This window comes from Anabrus simplex, chromosome 2, assembly GCF_040414725.1.
Source record: "Anabrus simplex isolate iqAnaSimp1 chromosome 2, ASM4041472v1, whole genome shotgun sequence".
Taxonomy (NCBI): Eukaryota; Metazoa; Arthropoda; class Insecta; order Orthoptera; family Tettigoniidae; genus Anabrus; species Anabrus simplex.
Genome location: NC_090266.1, coordinates 528,044,875 through 528,072,276, shown reverse-complemented (window position 1 = coordinate 528,072,276; position 27,402 = coordinate 528,044,875). Strand labels below are relative to the sequence as shown.

The 27,402-nt window shown below is 37.5% G+C and overlaps 1 protein-coding gene across 4 annotated transcripts in view; it reads left to right on the top strand.

Moving 5' to 3' along the window:
• LOC136862909 (tetratricopeptide repeat protein 39B) overlaps positions 1-27,402 on the top strand; it is a 545,055-nt gene that overhangs the window by 339,825 nt on the left and 177,828 nt on the right. For all 4 annotated transcript variants that reach the window (XM_068226207.1, XM_068226205.1, XM_068226206.1 and 1 more), the window contains 2 exons: positions 9,106-9,171; positions 20,307-20,474. In XM_068226207.1, the coding sequence (XP_068082308.1) occupies positions 9,106-9,171; positions 20,307-20,474 (234 nt within the window). The remainder of the gene's footprint in view (positions 1-9,105; positions 9,172-20,306; positions 20,475-27,402) is intronic.

The following is a 27,402-nucleotide window of genomic DNA, read 5'->3' as shown; positions in this document are numbered from 1 at the left end:
TGAAGCGAGGAGGGGCTTGAAGCCCAGGATTTGAAAAAATCTCTAAAATTTGGATCTCTCTTGTCTTACTTCTAGTTTGTCATTGTACCTGATATATTATTGTGTTCACTCAGTGAAAGATTCTAAAAGTTCTAAAAGAAAAATATAACCTTTCACAATTTTAATACAATTCTTGACACTGTAGATAGACCCATTCACCCCGGCATCTTCTTTAACCTCATTCTGCTTCACGGGTATCCCCGGAACAATTACTATTATTATTATTATTATTATTATTATTATTATTATTATTATTATTATTATTATTATTATTACTACTACTACTACTACTACTTTTGAGGTATCGCTATGAATTATTTACATCCATTTAGTATTAATATTATTATTTACGTAGTTATGTCCGGACTTTATTTGGTACAAATAACGATTGTATTATTTGTGAGGTTATGTCATGAAACATCTGCTGTATATGTATTAATATGAGTTTATTTAATGTAAGCACGCATAATTAATAATATATAATTTATTATTACTTGTATATATGTTGTATAATCCAATGTAACATTTTGCAACACACTGTAACATCCAGAATAACAATATCTTCGGCACTAGATAGTTGTAGAAACTTCTTTACATTGTAACTAGACTATTAGAGATCTGGAATTTACGAGAAAAACATGTTATGTCATATCCTTCTAGAAGCCTGGCCAGGCAACATATATAAATAGGCAGTCCCTTGAGTGAGAGTTGAGTTGTTGTTTTGATGAGACTTGTGTTGAAGTCATGATAGCCGAGTGTTTGAAGTCAAGTAAGTTATTTGGTTTTGTTTGGTTGGTAGTTGACATGCAACTGTTGCAGTTTCTCCTTATCCGTATTTGTCATAGTAGTGTTTTGTTTCATAATGGCAGTTCATTAGTTTGTATGTGTATAATGTGAAATAACTTGTAAATAAAATAGTGTTCACAACTTACAGTATTTTATCTGCGTCTCTGTGAATACATTAAAGTTTAGTTGAAAACGCATATTATGGTATGACTTTCGTGTATGTGAAATCTGGGAGAATATTCTCAAGTTCAGCTATGCCAAAATTGTAAAGGCAGTTAACGGTGTTATCTGGGACTATGCTCCTTGCGGGGATACTACTGTAAGAATCAAGATGGCTTACACATTAAGATGGATCAACATCTGCATGATGCTATAAGAAAAATAAGTTGTTATAATGTAATCTATGTATATATTTAGCGATGGGCAGTCTGAGATGAGGTCTCCAGATTTAAATAAATAAATTTCATTGTTTGTCTGTATTGAACCAAGATTACAACATTTATTATAATTTGGGTCCACCTTATTCAATACATAAAAATTGTTGTTTAGATGTAATTACAACATATATTTCAATCAGAACTAGTTTTGACGCCCCTCTGCGCCATCATCAGCTGATATAAGTTTGTGGAAAAATCGACAATCATATAAGTTTATCTACTTCAAATTGATCACAATTTAAAACCGTATTGACAATATGAAACTGTGTTAAAATTATGCTATATTTTCTACAAGTCCAAGACTTGTGAGTCTTAAGCCATAAACTAATAAAAACATATGCAAACCGGTTTGCTCACTTATGAAATAACATGGATTTAAAAGAACAACCACTTAAAAATAATCTAGGTGAAACAAGACGAAACTTTAAAATTAGATATACAGAACATACTAATGCCATAAAATATAATAGGTTTTCCGTGGTAGGCCAGCATATACACGATCTAAAGCATAAATTCACATCTATAGAACAGGGCATTGAGGTCTTGGAGAATTTAGGAAAAGGAAGTTTGCTGGATGTTACGGAGGGTTGCTATATACACCTAGAACAGTATTTTAATCCCAACCTTAATTTAAATGAGATTTCTGAAAAATCAAATATTCTACTTGATTTCCTTATTGCGTTTTTTAAAAACGTACATATCCCGGCAAATAGGTCGGTGTTTCATATTATGCGTAATAGCTTTGCTAGTTGCTTCTTACGATCACGCCCTCCAGAGCTCCATCAAATTGCCGTTCCTCAGTTGCTCCTCCACTTTCCCCTACTTCCCCTCGTCTGTCCCGTCCAACCTTGGTCACTTGATTAGTATCACAACACTGCTTGCTGTGCTTCTTTGCGCTTCGCATGGACAGCGATCTTTTGAAGTGAGTCATGTAAAAACGATTACGTTATAAGACATAATTTTATATTTTGCCTCTTCCGTGAGGTGATAGTTTATTACATTCTGTTATTACAGGTCCGCATTGAACTGGGAACGTTGTCCTTAATAACATCTCAAAGGACTTATGACTCATTACCACCTCACTAGGATTGCTACATTAAAGGGACACTGTAGTTTTTATTGAATCATTTCTTCTACGATTTTACGTCAAGTTTTAAGAAGCGCGATAAATTAAGCACAAAGTACTTCAAGACTATTTTATTTTCAAGTGGTTGTTCTTTTAAATCCATGTTATTTCATAAATGAGCAAACCAGTTTGCATATGTTTTTATCAGTTTATGGCTTAAGACTCTCAAGTCTTGGACTTGTAGAAAATATAGTATGATTTTAACACAGTTTCATGTTGTCAATATGGTTTTAAATTGTGATCAATTTGAAGTAGATAAACTTATATGGTTGTCGATTTTTCCACAAGCTTATATCAGCTGATGATGGCGCAGAGGGGGGTTGAAACTAGCTCTGATTGAAATATACATTGTAATATTACATCTAAACAAAAAATTTTATGTATTGAATAAGGTGGACCCAAATTATAATAAATGTTATAGTCTCGAGATTTTTCGAGATTTCTCGAGACTAGCGCAGGCACTATTTCTCATGAGAAATTTCGAGAGATCTGGAGAGCGTTGTCCCTGCATTGTGTGGCGAGCAGCATGTCGTAGACCTACAGGTAGTCGCAGCTGAATGTTGTTTGTGCCGAGTGTGCGAATAGCAAACCACGCGCCTTCTCCATTCTGTAAATGTAAAGCGACTAATGCGTTCATTTCTACCGAGGTCTATTTTGACGCAGTATAACATAATTATAAAGGATACGCATTTTGGCATTGTATGCACTGGTAGGTACACGAATGAATTGGCTAAGTACAGAAACTGACGGCTACTGTAGGTACACGTACCTGGATACTAGAGGCGTGCATTATTCGACCTTGAGACGAGGCAAGATGTGCCTTTGTGCATGTGCAACCACCATTACGCATGAGTGGAATGTGTAATCTAAAATGCTTGAGTTTGCTCCATTTCTTTCGACAGGTAGGTTTACATCATTTTCAGACCCCACATTCAATACCATATGACCACTGCTTGTGTTTACCGATATTTTGGTGACAAAGGAAATAATTCTTTTCAATGTTATAGTGTGTTCACGTCATAATTAGCTACTTCGGTATATGATGGTGCAATGTGCAATTGTGTCTAGTTGTACGCTTCAACTTGAAGACGATGTCCGAAACGCAACATAAGTCATGGATGTCGGTTATTTTGAAGAGACGTCACATAGCACAGCCCGCTGTGTTGCTTGTTTAAAACAAGTAAAATACATCGGCAGAAATACTTCTGGGATGATCTGGCACTTTATCCAGGTAGATGTACATCCTATCTACAGTTATTAACAAATTATACAGGTTATTCAGCTAAGAAGTCCACCTGAGATAACTTGTGAACAGTTCAAGATACTGATATTCTATTTTCACTTTTGTTAATGATATTAAGTAGCTCATAGTTCAACATGCAGTGCTTTCCTAGTCTTTTGACAAAATGTATCATCACACACATTTCCATATGAGAACTGCTGATGATATACTGTAAAGCTTACTCTTGTAGTTTCTGGGATGTCACATAGCTCGCAGCACACGAGAATCGGTCTCGAGAGCATTGTCCATCACCCATGTCGAAATAATTGGAGCGAACTCGGGCATTTTAGATTGCACGTTCCACTCATGTGTAATGGTGGTTGCATATGTTGTGTTAAGGTCTACTGTCAAACAAGGGTGTTAATTGTTCTAAGTTTGTTTGCTGTGCAGAAAATGATAGATTTTTCCCTGTTGTCAGTTTGTTGTTCATCGAATCTTTGCTTTACTCTGCCTGTGGTGAAAAATGAATGAATTGAGGAGCTCGTGATTCATCAATGCCGGTCTCAAGTCCAAATAAAGGAGGGTTCGAGGATGAGGTTTGCAGACTACTTCCAGTAAAAAATTATTCTTCTTCCTAGTACCAACACGTAATGTCATCTATCACAATTATAAACTGCATAGGCGATAGTACATTTCTCTGTTTCATCCTACTTTCAATTTCAAAACATCCTATTTTGTTCACTTAGATCTTAACACCATATATGTTCCTTCTACTGTTAATGTTGTTTCTTTTCCTATACTTTTCTGTATAAAACTTTTTTCCAAACATTTACTCTAGGGCACTATCATACAATATATATGTATTTTCTAAGTCAGTAAAATAATTGTCCTTCTTATACTCCCAATGTTTCCCTTATTTTTTCTTTGCTCATAATGTTAATAGGCTCTTGTGCTAATCTTCCACTACTGAAAACAAACTATTTTTTAAAATTCTTCTTGGCTATATTTCATATTTTCTAAACTTTTGGGACCTATTTTTCTTTCCATACACTCTTGATCACTCTATATATTGATTACTGTCCTAAATAAACTAGAATCCCATAACCCTGGGATTAATTATGACAGTGTTTGACATAATTCACTCACCATGACAGGTTTTTTTTTTCCCTTGCTGGGCTGAGTGGCTCAGACGGTCTTCTAACCCCAACTTGGCAGGTTCGATCCTGGCTCAGTCCGGTGGTATTTGAAGGTGCTCAAATACGACAGCCCCGTGTCGGTAGATTTACTGGCACGTAAAAGAACTCCTGCGGGACTAAATTCTGGCACCTTGGCGTCTCCGAAGACCTTACAAAGTAGTTAGTGGGACGTAAAACAAATAACATTATTATTATTATTATTATTACAGGTTTTCCAATTTCTTACCACTTATTTACTATATCTGTCTCACCAAACAATGTGGCTATGCAGTATGGGTTGCATAGCCGTGAGCTTACGTTCGTTAAATGGTGGAGTTTGAATCTCGCCGTTGACAGTCTTTAAGATTATGTTCTGTGGTTTCTTATTTTCACACAATTAAGGCCTCGGCTTCTACCTTTCTAATCCATCCCTTGCTAAATACGTGCAATGTTAAGCCACTAGAAGAAAATGAAATACACTGACCAGCATGAAAAATGCAGTACATGGTAAATAATGAAGAAATTATCTGTAGTTATGTATTTAATGCAAATTCAGCTCAACATGTTGTCTTTCTGGATGGAATAAGATTGTCTGTTGTGTTACTGTAAGAGAAGATTGCACTGAAGGTGGTTTATAACACTGTCCATCTGATCTTCACTATCTTATCTCTCCCTGAGCCGGGAAAGTGTTTTATAGGATTATGATGATAAAGGGGGTTAAAAGTCAGGTTGTGAGTTTCACAAATGGGAAAAGTCCTCTCAGTTTTAATTACTGCGTTGATGGGGTGAAAGTTCCTTACCTGAACTTAATATAAGGTGTTAATATAAGGAAAGATCTTCATTGGGGTAATCACATAAGTGGGATTGTAAATAAAGGGTACAGATCTCTGCACATGGTTATGAGGATGTTTAGGGGTTGTGGTAACGATGTAAAGGAGAGGGCATATGGTTCCACTGTATGGGACCCTTACCAGGATTACTTGATTCAAGAACTGGATAAAATCCAAAGAAAAGCAGTTCAATATGTTCTGGGTGATTACTGACAAAAGAGTAGCGTTACAAAAATGTTGCAAAGTTTGGGCTGGAAAGACTTGGGAGAAAGGAGATGAGCTACTCGATTAAGTGATATGTTTTGAGCTGTCAGTGGAGAGATGGCGTGGAATAACATTAGTAGACGAATATATTTGAGCGGTGTCTTTAATCCATTGGCGCAGAGTCAAGGAACCGTTCCATGCTCCGCTACTATGAGCACGAGGCAGAACCGTGGAACTGTTCCATGTTCACGCATTACGATGCAATTTAACCAATTTCACAATCGATGGAGATAGTTGTGACTCCGTATATGTGAGAATGACAACTCTTTTCATATTCTTTGGGTACATATATCGATAATTGACGATAGTTTGGTGTCATTTGATATTTTCATGTAGTTAGTCTTTGACTTTGACACAAGTAAACAAACATGGCAGTGCGTTGGCAACTGAAAGGAAAAGAAATCGAATCTTTGCTTGAAAGTGATGATAATTCTTTCGATGAAAGTAACAGTGAAGTGAGTAGTATCAGTTCTAGTTCTGATGATGGCAAATTGAATAGTGCTGTAAATGAAGAGGAGGAGGAGGAGCAAATAGAAGATAAGTGATGTACATGGGCCAACGGACTGGATATGGGTGGCAGGAAAATAAAACATATTCCATGTTCTTCAGTTCGTGGAAAATATGTTTTAACATACAATATTCTGTATTTTATCATATTAATTTACTTTCTGTGTTTTGAAAGTTTGAAAGTTCCCTAATTATAATTTTTTTCACAGAAAGCTGTAGGCAGAAATATCCATTAAAATAATTCCTGCTCCAGGGCATTCACTCTGCCAACAACGTCTGCTTCAGTGGGTTAAAAGTAGGCAAGATCACAGTCTGAAGATAAAGTTGGAATTCAAGAGGACAAATTGGGGCAAATATTAGTTTATAGGAAGGGGAGTTAGGGATTGGGATAACTTACTAAAGGAGATGTTCAATAAATTACCAATTTCTTTGATAGGGAATCTGCCACCTGGGAGACTGCCTTATATGCAGATCAGTATTGATCGGTCGTTCGGTCGCTCGCTCGCTCGGTCGGTCGGTCGGTCGGTCGGTCGGTCCTATGACTTCCACAATTTCCAGAACTGTAAAAATGTACAGAGAAACTGGATGTCATCCTAAGAGGCAACGATCAGGCTCGGAGAAGAGCCATATCTGATGGGGATGAACACTTCCTGCAGCTACAAGGTTTTTCTCACTGTTGCACCAATGCTGTCAGAATCCAAAATCAGTTCCAAGAAGTCCTAGGAATTGAGAGGAAACTGGCTGAAAGAGGTAATCTCCATGCCAGAAGATTTGTTATTATCACCAAACTCACCCAACAACATAGAATTATTTGACTGTTTTATTTGATTGAACATCATGAAAGGATGATATAACAATGGGAGCAGGTGTTATTTGCTGATGATTCCTGATTTTGACTGTTAACACTGAATGACAGAGAAAGAGTATGGGGGAAGACTAGGGAAGATATTCCCCTATCACCTTTTCACCCGTAACTGTTTTTCAGAGAAGTTTTGTAATGGTGTGGGTAGGAATAAGTTTGACAGCTTGCAATAAGTTTGATGGCGATGACATAGTTAGCCTTTTGGAGCATGGGAACCTTACAACATGTTGATATGTGAGTGAAATACTTCAGGAGCTTGTTGTAGTCTTTTCTCCATTCCCCAGTGATGCTTTCATGCTAATGCATGACAGCACTCACTCAAGTATGTGCAAAAGTACTTGAGTTGAAATTGGGATTCATGCAGTGGTATGGCCTTGTCATAGTCTAGATCTGAATCCCACTGACCATCTATGGGATGAATTAGGAAGAATGGTCTACTAACATTATCCCATCCCCCGTCAGGATATGTGGGTGACTCCTCAGGAAGAATGGGAGCAGATTCCACAGGATAGGAGTGCAACATTAATCATGAACATGCCTGAGAGGTTCAAGGATGTGATTAAAACAAGAAGTGGCTGTACATGCTTCTAAACATGAGAAAAAAGTCAGTTCAGTTGATAAAAGTGTCAGTGAGGTGTTCAAGTGGATAGACGATATGTAACAACTAGAGATGTACACATTGATTATGTCTTTCTCGAACTATTCAAGTAAATATTTCAGAAAAAATTTCTTTCTTTTCATTTTTATGTTCTAAAATGTGTAAATTATGGTATTAAATCACAAAATAATATTTCCATCTCTTGGTCGATGTGAATTTAAAATAAATCTCCAGTTTAAAAAAATGAGTGTTGCGTTTTTCATGCCGGTCAATGTATATATACACCGATGAGCCATTACACTACGACCACCTACCTAATACAGTGTGGGACCACCTTTTGCCCGCAGTACCGCAGCAACTCAGTGATGCATCAATTTAGCGAGGTGGTGAAAGTTATCCTGGGGTATGTGGTACCACAAGCGAAACAGCAGGTCCTCCAGTTGGTGTACTCTGCTGGCATTGGTGATGTAGCACAAACCGCTTCTCCAAGTCGAATCACAAATGCTCAATGGGGTTCATATTAGGGCCACAGCATTAAAGCAGATTCACTATCATGTTGCAACTGGCCGTCACCATCGAGCAATGCTGTTTACAATAACGGATGGATTTGGTTCCCAGTAATCTCCAGATACTGGATAGCTTTCATGGATTGGCATTCCAGAATAATGTGCCTCAGTCTGTCCCATGAAAACATCACCCAGATTATCACAGCTCCTCTACCAGCCGGTTTCTGCCCAACCGTGCAACTCCGTACCATAGCCTCAGATGAAAATTGGCTTACACACGCTCGGCCATCGGTGTGATGAACCAGGAATCTGGATTCATTGGACTGGATGACCTTTTTCCTATTATCCACAGTCCAGCGGTGATGGTTTTGTGCCCACCTCACACATTGCTTTTGGTGGAGTGCATTCAGCATTGGGGTAATCAACTCTGCAGTCCCATGTACAGCGGTGTTTGATAAACAGTATGCTGAGAAACATTGGCCTGATCATCACTGTTGTACCTGTTTATTGAACTAGAGTTCATTAAGCTTAGCTGAGTAGTATTTCGGTCCTGTGTCATTTTCTGTAACTTCTTTGACTTTTAAAGATTTATGTTACAGTATTTTGTATCAGGTTCATTAAAAATGTTTTGCTCTTCCAAGCTTAAAAAAAATGATTGCTTATATATTCTCTACTACCACCACTATCATAATCATGTAGTTTTGTAATATAAGAACATGATTATTAAAATACAAATTGTCATTCTATTTCCAGATGATTTCTCTACTTCCAGCAAGAGTAATTAAATTGCTTGAATTCATTGGATTCTCTGGCAGTAAAGTGAGTATAGTTTTTTTTTTTTCAGTGTTGCTGACATTTCTTTGCTGCAACATAAATTTTTGTTGATTTTTGATTCATGCATAAATAAATTAAAAAATAATTTTACTTATATTGCTGTCTTTCTATATATGATTTTTCAGCACTTGTTTGTTTCTTTCTCTGTCTTCCGTTATGACACTTTTATATTTTCTGCCTGGGAACTTGCATGAATGAACTTAGTGCCTTCATAATCTTCTGTTTGCAGCGTGCCCTGTAGTCTGTTCTGCTTCAGTGCCTTTTGCCTTGAACACATTTTATTAAGCACTGATCTTACCCCTATCCCCTCTGGTCCTCTTTCCATCCAGTACTGAGTCTATTGTTTTCAAAAGTAACCTATCCTCTCTGTTCACCTCACCTGATCCCTTCATTAAAATTATTTTTTAAGTGTTTAGTTTCATGCAGCATGTTCATTCTTAACTCTTCAGTCTGTTAAAAGAACACTAGTTATAACACATATAACTCTATAACATACATACCCGTAAAAATAACGCATACAAATAAACAAAGAATGCCATATTTCGTTCAACAAGAACATCCTCAGATTCTGTTGAATCACATAGGTATATATGTACAGTATTGTATACATTGCTTAAACTTGTCAGTGTTTATGAATTGGTGATATTATGAACAACTGAGACAAATTATGAATTTCGTAGCTGTCCACTGTCACCTGAGTAACTTGAGAAAGTTTTCTGTACTTAACTTAAACTGCTAATCGTCTGTTACCTCCAGCGATTACATTTATACTGAAGCCAGTTCACTTGCTCCAGTCGTGGTTGCTATGTAGAGGGGTGAGTGGATTGCTGTAGGCAATAACTCAGTTCAATGGAGAGGGGTATGAGGGGAATGCTGTGGCACTGAGTCTGTTCAGTGAAGATGGGAGGGGAAGTGCTACGTTATCTTGTAATTTTTTTTATTGTATTAGGGAGTAAATTCAAGATAATGATTCTGATGAAATAAAAGTGCATTGAATGAATAAGTGTTTTGTAAGACATTAGTTTGTAGTCATAAATAATAACATAAATTGTTTTACACAATTACATTAAAAGGAAGCAGTAAAAATCAAAATATCATTGACAGAAAAAAGTTTCAAGTTCAAATGCTATGAACATCATACAGAAAACAACTCATCACTGATATACTAATTATTTTCAAAAACATATCTCTACCGTAATGAGAAATAAATGGAAAATAATATAAAATGTAGCCACCAACAAAGCCCTAAAAATAATAAGACTTGATAATTCCTTTAAACAACTGAATTGCATAACCCTATATTCAACATCAAAATTAGTTAAGAATAAAATGAAAAATGAGAACCTAATAATTGTCACAAAAGCAGATAAAGGGAACACAACAGTCATAATGGAAAAAGGTAATTACATAGAAAAAAAACAAACAAATTTATTGGTTCGAATCCCACTATCGGCAGCCCTGAAAATGGTTTTCCGTGGTTTCCCATTTTCACACCAGGCAAATGCTGGGGCTGTACCTTAATTAAGGCTACGGCTGCTTCCTTCCAAATCCTAGGCCTTTCCTATCCCATCGTCGCCATAAGACCTATCTGTGTCGGTGCGACGTAAAGCCCCTAGCAAAAAAAAAACAAATTTATTGGGAACAATGGAATTCAGGAGTTACAACGCAACTCCGAAAAAAATTCAAAATGAGATGAAGCAAGTAAACAAGATAAAAAGACCTTATCCTCACTAAACAGGAAAAAGAAAGACAATCAAAAAGACTGCACTTCCCACACTAAGAGCCCTTCTGAAACTACACAAAAACTCATGTTCCATCAGACCAATAGTAAATTTCTAAGATATGCCATGTTATAATCTAAGGAAACTACTGAATCAAATTCTGTAAGGAAAAAATCGTGCTCAGAGAAGACAGGTTGATTAAATACTCACTAGAAATAATCAAAAAACTAAAAATGCTAAAAATAGCAAAGAGGACAAGAATGATTTCCTTTGATAGTACCAATATGTAACCTAATGTACTAGGGCCAGTGACCTAGATGTTAGGCCCCTTCAAACAACAGCAATCATCATCATCATGTCCGACTCGTTGGCTGAATGGTCAGCGTATTGGCCTTCGGTTCAGAAGGTCCCGGGTTCAATTCCCGGCTGGGTCGGGGATTTTAACCTTAATTGGTTAATTCCAATGGCACGGGGGCTGGGTGTATGTGTTGTCTTCATCATAATTTCATCCTCATCACGACGCGCAGGTCGCCTACGGGACTCAAATAGAAAGACCTGCACCTGGCGAGCCAAACCCGTCCTGGGATATCCCGGCACTAAAAGCCATACGACATTTCATCATCACTTAGTTTTATATTCAGTGACAAAATTTATTGTCAGAAGAAAGGGTTGGCCATGGGCTCACCTTTAAATTTTCCTGTATCACTTTGAAACCAACCAGCATTCTAAAGGAATCTTACACTTGTAGCAGATATGTAGATGACATAATATGCTTTTATTGTAATGAATTCACAAATGCACAACAGTCATAAACCCAGTGGCTGCCAAGGTCAGTCAGTGATCTGTGAATTGTAATTCTGCCAAGATCTAATGAGATCTGATTCCATAGAGGGCAGTTTTCAAATACTATTTGTTCAGGTTTAATGCAACAGATGTCTCGCATATGTATCTTGGCTGATCCAGAGTATCTGTAACTACAAGTACTGTAAATACCAGTTTTTCTCTGACAAAGGGATTATAACATTCTTATTTTCTATTTCTTTGTGAGGTTAGCACGTGCTGGACATGTATTGGCACAATGTATTGGTTTTAAAGTTTTTCTGTGTATTATACTGCGGATTTGTGTAAGGTAAGGTGGCAAAATATTATTCAGAACACTTGTGTTATACAGAAGTTCAGGCTTTGTTGTTAGGAAGTGACAGTAATATTACTTTTAATGAAGATGAATACAGTGAGACAGATGGTGACAGTTCACGTGATAGCTATTTTGAAGCCAGGTAAGGATCTATTAAATCCTAAGAGCTACAGGCAAATATCATTACTTTGTCACCTATATAAGATATTTGAGAGGATCCTACTTGAGCGCCTCACATCTAAAGTAGATCACCTTCTTATTCCAGAACAGGCGGGCTTTAGATCTGGAAGGAATTGTACTTCACAGGTGCTCAATTTAACTCAGCACATAGAGGATGGGTTTGAAAGACGTAAAATCACAGGTGTGGTATTTGTGGACCTTACGGCAGCATACGACACAGTGCACCATAGAACTTTGATCACCAAGCTCTATAACTTCACCAGAGACTATGGTTTCACGAAGATTGTTGAAACTCTCCTGCAGAATCGCCGGTTCTTTGTTGAGTTTCAAGGAAAGTGCAGTAGATGGAGGGACCAACAGAACGGACTTCCTCAGGGCAGTGTCCTCTCGCCAATCCTCTTTAACATCTACACAAATGACCAGCCAAGGCCTTCCTATACAAGAAGCTTCATTTATGCCGATGACCTGGCTTTAGCTGTCCAGTGCGACGACTTTCAAACCACTGAAATGCAGCTCTCAAATGCACTTAAGGAACTTTCAGTGTACTATCAGAAGAACCGGCTACTACAAAACCCGACTAAGACCCAGGTGTGTGCATTTCATCTTCGAAATCGAGAAGCTACTAGACAGCTGTGCGTAACGTGGGAGGGTAAGCAACTGGAGCATTGTTTTACACCTAGGTACCTGGGTGTCACTTTAGACCGGACCTTAACATACAAGAAACACTGTGTTAATTCTGGACAGAAAGTCTCAGCCCGAAATAACATCCTCCGTAAACTTGGCTCAAGCAAATGGGGAGCCCATCCAACTTTGTTAAGAACCTCAGCTCTTGCTCTGAGTTTTTCTGCAGCTGAGTATGCGTGTCCTGTATGGTTTAGGTCAGCCCATACGAAGCGGGTGGATGCAGCTCTTAATGAAACATGTAGAATAGTAACTGGGTGTCTGAAACCTACTCCCACTGACAAACTCTACTGCTTGGCTGGTATTTCTCCTCCAGACATTCGGCGAGAAGTGTTTGCAAGGCAAGAGAGGTCGAAGGTGGATCTCACAAGCAACCACCCGTTATTTGGACATCGACCTCCACCCAGAAGACTGAAGTCCAGGAAAAGTTTCCTCAATGTCTCCAAGGCTCTGGATAAACCAGCAAGAACAGCACGTTGTGATATGTGGCGAGCAAAAATGGAGCATCTTTCTGATTGGATGGTGCCTTCTGAATCTCCACCCCCTGGTCATCATTTGGAATGGACAACCTGGAAGGCACTTAATCGTTTGAGGAGTGGAGTAGGTAAATCCAAGGATAACCTTAAAAAATGGGGTTATCTGAAAGATCAGTCAGACTTCTGCGATTGTGGGGAGCAACAAACTACCCAACACCTGTATGACTGTCAGTCCTGCCCTGTTCGTTGTACACTTCAAGACTTGATTCAAGCCACTGAAGAGGGAATTTCTGTTGCCCATTTCTGGGCAGACATTGTGTGAAACATGTTTTGTGACATAAAATGTATTCTGTTTTATTTGTATATAATACCTTATTTATATTTTTAAGTTTCTCAACACTCTGACATGAAATAAATAAATAACATGACACAGATATTAGGCCTAATGGTGTTATTACCAGGCGAGTTGGCCATGCGGTTAGAGGCGCACGGCTGTGAGCGTGCATCCAGGAGATAGTGGGTTCGAATCCCACTGTCGGCAGCACTGAATATAGTTTTCCGTGGTTTCCCATTTTCACACTAGGCAAATGCTGGGGCTGTACCTTAATTGAGGCCACGGCCGCTTCCTTCCAACCCCTAGGCATTTCCTATCCCATCATCGCCATAAGATCTATCTGTGTCGATACGACGTAAAGCCACTAGAAAATAAAAATGGTGTTACCCTTCCTCATACTACTACTACCAACAAAAGTGAAGATGACTATGATTTTAGTGTTAACCAGCAATATGCAAGTCAGCATCACAATGAATCTAACCATAATTTTCAATTTCAAACACTAAAATACTTCGGACAGTTTTAAACATAAAAATTTAAAATGTTTAACATTAAAAGACAACATAGTTTAGTGGTACTAACTGTGATGTTAAAACTTATGTGAAATAATTATTACTATGTTAAATAATAATTCATATTTACAAATTTTATTATAAAAACTGGAAATTCATTAATGTTTTGAACATAAAAGCATACGCGACAGCAACGTACCAAATCATAGAACATATACATGGACATATTATTAATCATCAAAGGAAAATTCATCTATATAGCTTTAAAACTTAGAGAAGTACACAATTTTCAGTAGAACCTTTCATTTTGCCTTAATTTAGGTTGGCAGTATTAGCAGAACTACAGCATTTTAGCTGCTATAATGCAGGGCCTCGCAAGCACCCAAAATCTCACGTGTGCAGAGTGAGGAGCAAGAGCTCCGTGCGCAGTGCATCGGTGCCGCTCAGCTCAGCTCGGCTCGGCTCGGACCAACGCTTCGTCTCTGGGCGACTCGGCTAAGCTCTGCTCTACTCGGCTCAACTCAGCTTGGATTTGGAGTGCTACGGAGCAAGTGGGGAACAGGGAGACAGGGGAGTGAGCGAGACAGGTGTGAGGAAAGAGAGAGACAGCGCTATTGCTCCAAATCAAAGAGTGGAGGGGTCTGCACACTGGTCAACCGAGCGAAGTCGTCTTTTGCACTACGCGCATGCACCGTGATAGGCCCTGTTCTAATGGGAACAAGAAAAGACACCTATTCACTACCATACAATGTTATAAAATGAATTATAACATTTTATTATTCTTAGGACCGGTTTCAATGCTGGTGTGCATCATCTTCAGCCACAAAATTAGAAATACATACAATGACAAGGTTACGAAAACAGTGCATAAAAGTGTACACAAATCTTACAAATGAGGAATGACTTGATTAAAAACATGAGCCGTGAACATTAACGTATAATATTAACCTAAAAATATAGCACCAATTATCTTAAAGCTTTGTGCAAACGTCTTCTTGACAAGAGTTCTCTGAATCTAAAAACGTTAAATGACATGTGACCAGATTAACAATGAGCCAAGGACAATAACTATATATATCACTATCTTAAAAGTCCAACACCATATTTCCTTTGAATATTTGTATGAGGGTCTTCTTGATGAACATTCACCGAGTCTTGAAGTAAATGGTGCAAATATTAAGAAAACATTTTTACCATTGGTTAAAATAGATCGGTCGTTAAAATAGCTTAAGCAGTCTTAAGACATAACAAATTATAGTACTAAAGAGAACATGAAGTAACTTCAAACTCTGTTTTTCATAGTAAAATGCATGTCTTCTCTAACTTAAGAAAATTGTGGCTGGATTCAGTCTGGTAAGTATTATATAACAAATTTTTACATGAAAATGAGGCAGACGCCGTGTTTTCCAGGGTGCTAAATGATGTTCTCGGCTCAAAATGGGACCTGAAGCAGATAAAGAAAAAGAGAAGGGGATGTTATGAATGGCTCTTGAAAAAAGATAAGTTTTTAACATTAGAAAAGATAAAGTCCTATCTTAAGAATTGACGTGAATATGAGACTCACCTCTGGCAGCGTGCATGATGTGTGTAATCAGACATTAGAGAAGACACTGAGAGCCGAAAGACAACATGGCAAATGTACTTGTGTTGGAGGCGAAGGGGGAGAAGTTGATCATGGGAGGTATTGAGGAGAGGTGGCAGGATAGGTGGGGAAAGTGGGGAAGAGAAGGAGGGACTTTGAGTTGATGGCAATGAAGGAAGGAGGAAATAGAGAGGGGAATTATGTTGGGCAATGCAGTGAGAGGGTATGGCATGAGAACATTTTCTGTATGCTTTGAAAGACTGATTTGCTATTGGAAGCTTTGCTGAGTCTGAAAAACGCTATAAAAAAATTGAACAATACTTTTGGTTTCTTAGAAATATCATTGAGATTTAAACCAGCATTAAAGTATTGATCCAGGTGAATGAAACAGCTCTCAGTGATGTCAAGCAAAGTACATTTATTAAGAACCTGTAGAACTGTGAGATCCTGAACAATGTTAGTGAAATTATGCTGAAAAATCATTCATATGCTGCCCCATCACCGAAAACCTATTGTATCTAACGGCATTAATGTGTTCCGCATATCTAATTTTAAAATTTCTTCCTGTTTGTCCAAGATAAGAACTGCTGCAGTCATGACAGCATAGTTTGTACACTCCGGAACTATGAAAAACATTATTTCTATTTATTGAAGTGGGAGTTATGCAGGATGTCAATGCTTCTATTATTAGTTCTATAAGAAATCTTGGTGTTATGCTTTTTGAAGACGTTGGTGATACTGTGTATCTTATTTGTAAAGGTGAAAGCGAAAAAGTATTCACTTTGTGTCTTTTCCTCAGAAGGGTGGTATTAGGATGGTACTTAAACTTGTTGATGATTCTCTCAATGAAGACATTCGTGAAACCATTGTTTCTAGCTATTGCCCGAATTAAATTCAAATCTTTATTCAAATTCTTTTTTGACATAGGAACTCTAGAGGCTTTGTCAACCAGACTATTATAGGTAGCATTTTTATGAGCTTTTTCGAATTTCACCTTTACAAATAAAATACACAGTATCACCAACGTCTTCAAAAAGCATAACACTAAGATTTTTTATAGAACTAATAATAGAAGCATTGACATCCTGAATAACTCCACTTCATTAAATAGAAATAATGTTTTTCATAGTTCCGGAGTGTACAGACTATGCTGTCATGACTGCAGCAGTTCTTATCTTGGAAAAACAGGAAGAAATTTTAAAATTAGATACGCGGAACATGTTAATGTCGTTAGATACAATACGTTTTCGGCAATGGGGCAGCATATGAATGATTTTCAGCATAGTTTTACTAACATTGTTCAGGATCTCACAGTTCTACAGGTTCTTAATAAAGGTACTTTGCTTGACATCACTGAGAGCTGTTCGATTCACCTGGATCAATACTTTAATGCTGGTTTAAATCTCAATGATATTTCTAAGAAACCAAAAGTATTCTTCAATTTTTTGATAGCGCTTTTCAGACTCAGAAAAGCTTCCAATAGCAAATCAGTCTTTCAAAACAGATGCCTTTGCTGGTGGGACCTAGTGTGTACACTGCACGAAGTCTTCTGGTATGGGCTAGAGTAATTTTGTTACTTTCATTGATCTGTCTCTGTCTTATCCTTGACTTTGACAAAATGAAAGTGACTGAGGTATGAGCGGTGCTAGTAATGCCATTCCTTAAGCAGCCAGTCCCTGCTATGAATGGTGTGAAACTGTTGCTCATAGGGTCGGTCGGTGCATGCATTTCAGTGGGCTTGGCAGACTGATATGTAATAGCAACTGCTGGCTTGGTGAGGAAAGCAACGGGAAACTATCTCACTCCTCATTTCCCTAGTATGCCTCTTCAGTGATGCCTAGGCCATCTATGACAGCTCATGGTGGAACTGTTGAGGATCCAACCAGCCTTCGGGCTGATGACTAAACATACATACATACAAAGCATACAGAAAACGTTCTCACGCCACGCCCTCTCGCCGCATCACCCAACATAATTCCCCTCTCTATTCGCTCCTTCCTTCATTGCCATCAAGTCTAAGTCCCTCCTTCTCCTCCCCACTTTCCCCACCTATCCTGCCACCTCCCCTCAATACCTCCGCTGATCAACTTCTCCCCCTTCCCCTCCAACACAGGTACATTGGTCATGTTGTCTTTCGGCTCTCAGTGTCTTCTCTAATGTCTGATTACACACATCACGCAAACTGCCAGAGGCGAGTCTCATATTCACATCAATTCTTAAGATAGTACCTTACCTTTTTTCAAGAGCCGTTCTTAACATGCCCCTCTCTTTTTCTTTATCTGCTTCAGGTCCCATTTTGAACCAAGAACATCATTTAGCACCCTGGAAAACATGGAGTCCGCCTCATTTTCATGTAAAAATTTGTTATAGAATACTTACCAGACTGAATCCAGCCACAATTTTCTTAAGTTAGAGAAGACATGCATTTTACTACGAAAAACAGAGTTTGAAGTTCCTTCATGTTCTCTTTAGTCCTATAATTTGTTATTTCTCAAGACTGCTTAAGCTATTTTAATGACCGATCTTTTTTAACCAATGGTAAAAATGTTTTCTTAATATTTGCACCATTTACTTCAAGACTCGGTGAATGTTCATCAAGTAGACCCTCATACAAATATTCAAAGGAAATATGGTGTTGGACTTTTAAGATAGTGATATATAAGTTATTGTCCTCGGCTCACTGTTAATCTGGTCACATGTAATTTAACGTGTTTAGATTCAGAGAACTCTTGTCACGAGGATGTTTACACAAAGCACACCAGCATCGAAACCGGTCCTAAGAGTAATAAAATCTTATAATTCGTTTTATAACATTGTATGGTATTGAATAGGTGGACCTTTCTTGTTCCCATTCGATTCTCGGTTCAATACGGAATTAGTATGAAGTTTTTAAACTTGAATGCATTTTAGCTTGGCAGGGAAAGGGTTAAACCCACTGAATTCCTTACGCAAGTTAATCAAATTCACAATAGAAGCAGAAACTAACAAGAATATCAACAATTTTAGACATCACAATCAGTAGAAATAATACCAGCCTGTATACAAATTATACAGAAAACCCTCTCAGACTTCACAACAAATCCAAGCACTCATATATATACAAATTAGCAATACTGAATACAATGATACATAAGCAATTTCCATACCAGTGAGCAAAAAAGATTTCAGTGGTGATATACAAACAATAAAACAAATCACTAAATAAAACAACTATCCTCCTGACACAGTAGATAAATGATTAAGTAAGCAAAGGAAAAACACCAAGAAAAACATGTACATGAAAGAGAAAAATACATTGTCTTCAACTAACTCAACAAGAACACGTTGAAAATAGTTAATATTTAAAAAAGGTCTAAACTTAGCCTTTGGAATGAGCAAATCACTGCTGAGGTGTATCAGCAAATGCAACTTAAACACAAAAGACCTTTTCTCAAAATCAAGAGTTCATGAACTCAGATGTCAGGAACCAAACTGGAACGCCACATATATGGGCCAAACAAAATGTTATTTCCACACCAAATACAAAGAATACAAAAGTGTGATTAGATAATGTACAATTGGAATTCAGCCTTTGGAGAACACGTATATGACAACTTGCACCATTTTGCAGACATCGCACCAGTTACACATAAAATTAAAATAAAAAAATAAAGAAAAACACCTTTTAACATTAAAGAAGCTATAGAAATTTACATTGCCAAAATAAAGCTAACCAACCCAAGCTCAACAATTATGCATATTAAAACAATTCTCCCTGTTTGCACTACTTAGTTAATTTTTGGAACAACATTTTGCACTTTTTGCATTAGCGCTTAATGAATCCCACTTACAGCTACTCTGATGCTGAACATCTGGAATGTGGGTTAGGATATTCTTATCTGTACTAATTTCTCTGAATTTAGACATCACTTTTGCCAATTGTGTTGGTTTAGTGGGTTATTATTACGTTATCCATAAAAATAATGCCTTACAAGATATTTCCTAATTCTACACTTTTATTTCATCAAAATCTTTATCGTGCTTTTACTTCCTAGTACACAAAATTATGTTATAAAATGACCAAGCAGTGCTTTCCCTTCCCTTTCTCCTCTCTCCACTGAAAGTAGTTATTACCTAAACAACAGCTGACTGCCACTTTAGCATGTCGGCATTAACAAAACACGTGTTCACAAAAACAACTTCTGTTAAACAATAACTCAACTCCACCATGAAGACTGCCTCTTATATACATGTTGTCTGGTCTTTGCAGTATGCTCTTTTTGTGCAGTAGTGTTTCAAATAATTTGTCCTGTTGTTTATAACCATTTTCTGGCTTATAACTTTCCCATTTTAACTCCTTGTTTTGTCTAGTTCTCTTAGTTGAGGAGGTACTGTAGAGTTACTGTTCATATTTGTGGAAGTATTTTGCTAATTTCTTTATTGTTAGAAAAATGTACATGTTTCTACTTGATTCCTGGACTCTGTAGAGTTAAATGTAATTTTTTTTATCTTCTTTATAGAACATTGGTTTGAAGGAGCTAGAAGCTGGTTACCACCTTTATCACAGTATTCGCCAAGTATTGTGCGTGATGACACTTCTCGCTTATCATCTTATTGTAATATATGTTCTGAGCCACAGTGAAGGAAATTTGGAATTTTGTGATGAAATTCTAAGAAATCAGCTTCGGGTATGTTAAAATTATCTTTAAAAATTTAATTTGTCATAGAGTATGTTACATTGATAAGTATAATTTATATGTTATTTTGTAATATAGCAAGTATTGAAGGAGAGCATTTGTGTGTAATCTTAAGTTATAAAGTGATGACTGGTATGTATTTCCCATCCCTTCAGTGACAATTTTAAGAAAAGCCTCAGTTCTGAACTTTGCTCTGAAAGGGACTTCCTCAACTTGCCCTTAAATGACAACTGCCTGTATATGGTTTTGACCCTGCAGCCATGAGGATATATTATAGTGCATAACGAATTTCACTGTGCTGCTGTTCATTTTGCGAGGAGAAGTGTAGTTGACACTTCGAAAAATTAAAAGCTTCTCCAGCTCTATGAATCTGAGATGACCGAGCTCGATAGCTGCAGTCGCTTAAGTGCGGCCAGTATCCAGTATTCGGGAGATAGTAGGGCCCTGAAAATGATTTTCCATGGTTTTCCATTTTCACACCAGGCAAATGCTGGGGTTGTACCTTAATTAAGGTCACGGCCACTTCCTTCCCACTCCTAGCCCTTTCCTGTCCCATCGTCGCCATAAGACCTATTTGTGTCGATGCGACGTAAAGCAACTAGCAAAAAAAAAAAAAAAAAAAATCTGAGATGCAGGTCTTGTCCAATGACATTGATGTCTAATGAGTACCTACTGCTTGTGCTCAATCAGTGAAAGTCCTTGGAAATTAATTTACTTAGAGTAAATTGGCTAGTTCCTTCGTCCACAATCCGTGACCCTGTCCAAGTTCTGGACATGTTCTTGAATTACTATGCCAAACCTAGAAACATATGTGCCTGCAATATGGCACTGGGAGTTAGACATGTATAAGTGTGCTCTACAATTCACCTGACTAAATCGCAAGAAAATCTGTAAGTCCTAACTGTGAGCGAGTGTTACTGAAAACTTCAGGATATACTGTAGACATATTTTGTTGCAAAAATGATCTTGAAAGCTGTTAAGGAGAGAAATCCAGGCTTTCTGTGCTTTCCCATTTTCACACCAGGCAAATGTTGGGGCTGTATCTTAATTAAGGCCGCGGCCACGCTACCTTCCCAATCCTAGCCCTTTCCCATCTTTCCATTGCTGAAAAACTTTGATGTGTTAGTGTGACGTTAAATCGCTAGAAAAAATGCAGGCTTTGAAAAGAAACCTGCTCAATTCCAAGCCTGCCTGGAGGAAGCCAACTAACAGCATTACCACCCCCATTGATGTTCTGGCTGTGCTTGGTGCTGACTTGTGAACATTCCAAAATTCTGTCTGTGTGGAACTCTCCAACTTAAAGGATAACATCGCTGATATTCAAAAGAGACTTTAAATTCAGAAGGCTTGGACAGAATAAGCAGAGTAGAACAGTGGGCATAATTGTCTCCTTCTTCATGAAGTGAAGGAGATGCGTAATGAGAAAACTTTCTGCAAGGTCCTGGAAACAATCCATGATGAACTGAAAATCAATCTATCCATGGATTTCATAGACTGCTGTCATCTATTGGTACGGTAAAGAAGATTGACTGCTAATGTGGTGTGGCTACTGGCAATAGGCCAATCATCACAAAATAATAATAATATTAACTTCCATGTTGAGTACTCAGCCCGACGGCTGGCTGGCCTAGGCATTGCCAAAGAGGCATACAGTGGAAATGAGGAGTGAGGTAGTTTCCAAATTACCAATATTTTCAAAAAACTTAACTTTAACATAGCTTTCAGAACTACAGTAGAACCTTGATAGTTCAAAATTGGTTAATTCAAAATCCTATCTAATTCGATGAAGCTCTTGTTCCCGGAAACATGTGGTACGGTTTTGCATGTTATTTAAACTATTTGATTCGAAATACGGATAATTCGTAATTCGAAGAACAATGTCGGCCCCATTACCGAAATTCAGACTTTTAATTCAAAACTGCATTTACCTTTAAAAAAAAGTATTTTACAGAGTAATTTAAATTCATAATTATCCCCATCATGATGGAATGCATCTTCCGGAACTTGCACTTTCTCTCACTTAGGTGTGTCTACAGTTTGCTTCATATTTGCTAAGTTCAGTGAAATTGTAATTCTTTTGTATTCAGTGTCTTAAGGAACTCCACAATATCACGTAGTAGGCAGTGTGTGGAGAAGCAGAATCCATGAACAATGGAGATGCTGACAGTTGGCGATAAGCGTGGCTCATATAATCAAGTCTTTAACAAGTTGTTTTATGTCGCATCGACACAGATAGGTCTTATGGCGACGATGCGATAGGAAAGGTCTAGGAGTGGGAAGGAAGCGGCCGTGGACTTAATTAATGTCTAGTGTGAAAGTGGGAAACTATGGAAAACCATCTTCAGGGTTGCTGACAGTGGGACTCGAACCCACTATCTGCCGGATGCATGCTCACAGCTGTTCGGCAACTCTCCCGCTTATAATCAATTCGTGCGCACCTAGCAATATTGTCAGTGCCGATGAAACTGCATTTTTTTAAATGCCGAACCCAAACAGACTTACGGTTTTAAAGGAGAGAAGTGCCAGCCAGGAAATCATACAAGGGTGGGTGTCATTGTACTGTGTTGCAATGCACACGGATGTGGGAGACTTCCTCTCCTTGTCATAGGAAAGTTCGATAAGTCACAATGTTTTAAGGGCATCGGGCACTTTCCGTGCAAGTACAAGGAATCTAAAAAATGCAAACAGAACAGTACGGTAATTCAAGAAATAAACATTTGCACAAGGGAGCTAGCATAATTTGTCCTCGCCTTTGAATCGTGTTGTTTTCTTTCATTGCATGAGGTTATGTTACATTAACAAAAGAGAAGCATTTTTTTGGATAATAATTACATAATAACTAAAAAAACCTATAAATAAAATTCAGAAGAACCTAAAGAATATACTTTAAAATTCCACTTTTATAATTAACGAACAAGAGTATCAAAATAAAGATCAATATGAATCCCAAACTACCAATGGTTAAAGCTCTACCTAAAATCCATACAGCAAATATGCCTGTTAGACCTATAATCAACAGTAGAGGAAGTCCTACTAATAAAATCTCAAAATTCTTACAAATTTTTAAAGAAACATTACAAATTCATCAGCGATTCCATGATCAGTAGTTCAATTGAATTTTGCAAAAAATTAAATAGTTTCAGCTACAATCGCATCACAGGATGTGTTCCTATGATATCACCAATATGTATCCAAGCATACCTATTAAAGAAACCATTGAAATCACCAAGTCTAACCTACCCAAACAGGACAAGTTAAGTACATGCAAAATAGAAGAGTTTATAAATCGATTAAATTTTGTTTTAAACAACAATTATTTCACATTCAACGACAAATTACAAACAGATGTGTTTGGGGATGGGAGCCCCCACGTCTGGAATTTTAGCCAATATTTACATGGATCATCTAGAGCACAGCAAAATAAAAACAGGCATAAAAGAACTATGTTTGTGGTTGTGTTATATAGACGATACCTTTGTTATAATAGATAGCAAACTTAATGACAGCGATAATATATTAAACTTCTTAAATGACCTAGACCAAAGAGTAAAATTCACTAAGGAGGAAGAAAATAATAATTCGTTAAACTTTTTAAATATTACAGTAACGTGAACAGAAAATAAATTTGACTTTTAGGTTTATAGAAAGCCATCTTACATTCCAATAGCTATCTAAAAAGATTCCCTACACCCAAAATTACAGAAACAAGCCACTTTTTTTTAGTCTGATATACAGACCCTTCAAAATGGCACACTCTGATACGTATGTGAACGTTGGGTATTCAGCCCGAAGGCTGGTTTGATCCTCAACAGCTCTGCCATCAGCTGTCATGGATGGTTTAGGCGTCACTGAAGAGGTGTACTAGGGAAATGAGGAGTGAGGTAGTTTCCCGTTGCTTTCCTCACGGAGCCAACAGTTGGTCTTGCACATCAGCCTGCCAAGCCCACTGAAATGCATGCACCAACCGACCTTATGAGCGACATTTTCACACCATTCATTACAGGGACTGGCTGAATAAGGAATGGTATTACTAGCGTCGCACATACCTCAATCACTTTCATATTGTCAAAGCTAAGGATGAGGCTGAGACTGGTCAGTGAAGGTAACAAATTTAATCTAGCCCATACCAGAAGACATAGTGCACTGTAAACACTACATCTTGCCAGCAAAGGCATACTCTCTGATAATAGTTTAAAAAAAGAAATTAAATTTATAAAAGACTTAGCTTCTGTCAATGGTTTTAATATAGATGTTGTTAACCAAATTATTAACAGAGTGAAATCAAAACTGGCCACTAACCGTATTCTGATCAAAACTGAAAAACCAAAATTTGCAACAATTACATTCACAGATCCGATCAAAAAACGGCAAATTACTATTGCATTTAGAACACAAGATAAAAATAGAAATATATTTTTCAACCATAATAGTGTAAATTCACGCAACAACAAATACCAAAGTTCAGGAATGTATAAGCTGATTTGCTCGGATTGTAGTTTTTCTTACGTTTGCCAAACTGGCGGAAGTTTTATAACTAGATATTTAGAAGATGTAAATGCTGCTAAACATAACAAATTTTCCGCTATGAGTAATCATATGCAAGAAAAAGGACACCATTTTACTACAATAGAAAAAGATTTTAAAATAATCAGAAAGGTTGATAAAGGAAAATTAATGAGCTGGAGAACATACATATCTACCTAAACAAACACTTCAATAGAGATAAGACCTGAACGATGAAATAGAAATAAAAAGCCCGTTAATAGAACAAATACCGAAATTAATACAAATATTCAAACTCGATAGCACAAAATTTACAAGCAATTTTATCCCGGATAATAATAAGAGTAAATCTATGAATACACAAACCCCCCTTACACAACTTCTGAACATTCCCCTCCACGAATCACGCCATTCGCTAGAATGCCGCCCTCTGTTACCTCCCCTTCCAATGTCCCGCAGATACGAAGACACATATACAACACGAGGAGCGCAAGTAGAATGACAAGCAATCGTCAAACAGCTGAGTGCACTAGTGTAAATGCAGGCAGGAGTGGATGGGGTAAGTGCTGATCCTTCAACGTTAGTTTCTTTAACTTTTAAACCATTAGCATATTCTCATGAAAAATTTTTTCTGTTACAGATATATCAACAAACTTACTTACGTAAACTTGGATAAAATTACCACTTGCATCACCAAAGCTTGACTGTCACCATTTGACTGAGTCCCTGCTTACATCTGTAGGACTGCCCTACACTAGTTACGATTATAAGCAATTTATGAATTTGACAAATTTTTTACGGTAAATATTTAAAGTAGGACAAAATTCATAACCTATAACCAACAGTGCGCCTCAGTTTAGTCATTTTATGGATGAAAAGAATAATATTCACACCTAAACTCAGCTGTTTTGAGAGTGTATTAAGATTACAATTCCATATGCTACAACATGTGAAAAAGTTTATGCCAGTTGTAACAAATTGTTTTCATGTGTATACAATAAATGATTTTAAGACATTCAGCTATTTAACAGAGTGCAAATATATTTATACAGAGACTAACTAATGGCATTCTCTTTTAAATATTAGAATAAGGTTTTAATCTTTCAAACTCAATAAATAGTCATATTATTTTCAATAAGACAACGTAATATATAAACGCTTTATATTTAAGATTTTTTTAAAAGTTTATGATGGATAAGTTTGTTAATGGCGAACCATAAGTGTAAGTTCTGGAACAATGTTATCAATTTAACCTTGTATGAATATTTATAGCTGAAGATGTTCAAAATATGAACGAAACATGTCCTGTGTTTTAACAATTAAACAATAAAATAAGGATGAGATCCTAATTTTATAATTGCTTTTAGTATATTGAATAGGTGGAAGCCAAAGTTTTGTTGTTCTCCTTTCAACAGACTTTCAATAGGGAAAAAATGAGGATAGTCTTTTTCAACCCTCTGGTGCAGCGGATCCAGGACCTGCTGGCCGGGTTTTTGGATGCCGGCACCAGAAGTACTTTTATGTGGCTCCCAAGCCACATGGGTGTAGTGGGAAACGAGTTAGCAGATAAGGCTGCCAAGGAGGCAGTTACATTGCCCCCATTGCCTTACAAGGTTCCAGCAAGTGATATTGACTCTCAGCTGAGACATTTGGTTATGTTCCATTGGGAGATGGAGTGGCAGGCCACTCCACTTCCCAATAAGCTGAGAGCGATAAAAGGTACAACGAAGGTATGGTGGACATCCCTTCAGGCTTCTGAGAGGGAAGCAGTGGTATTATGTCGTCTTTGGATCGGCCACGATATACTAACACACTCCCATTTATTGAAAGGCGAACCCCCTCCGGTGTGTACTTGCAGCGAACATTTTACCGTGGTACACATCCTTGCGGAGTGCGCGGACCTGGTCGATCTGCGCCATAGGCTAACACTCCCGAGTACCATCTCCCTCATCCTGCGAGATGACGAGCAGTCAGCAAATCTCGTCATCCGTTTTATGAGGATAGTGGTCCTTTTTTATCGCGTGTAATAATGTCTTTTATCTTAGTGTATTTGTGTTAACTGCACTTTTATCCCTTTGACTCTATTTTAGTTCGTGTTTGCATATTTTAATGTGTTATTTTAACTTCTAACATGAATTATATATATCTGTACTTCCAGGCAATGCCTTATTCCATTATCATCTCTATTTTCTATACTTTTATTAGAAAATAAGGCATTGCGAATTAGATCGACTGATTGTTTTAATCTCATAATCGTTCTTCATCACCATTTATTTTAAACTCTAGTCAGTGGATACATTTTAATATATTAATTATCATCTCATGCCATCAATCTTGTACCGTTAGGTGCCAATGACCTTAGATGTTAGGCCCGTTTAACCCTCTTGGAGCCAGGAGCCGATCTGGTTGGTCGCTC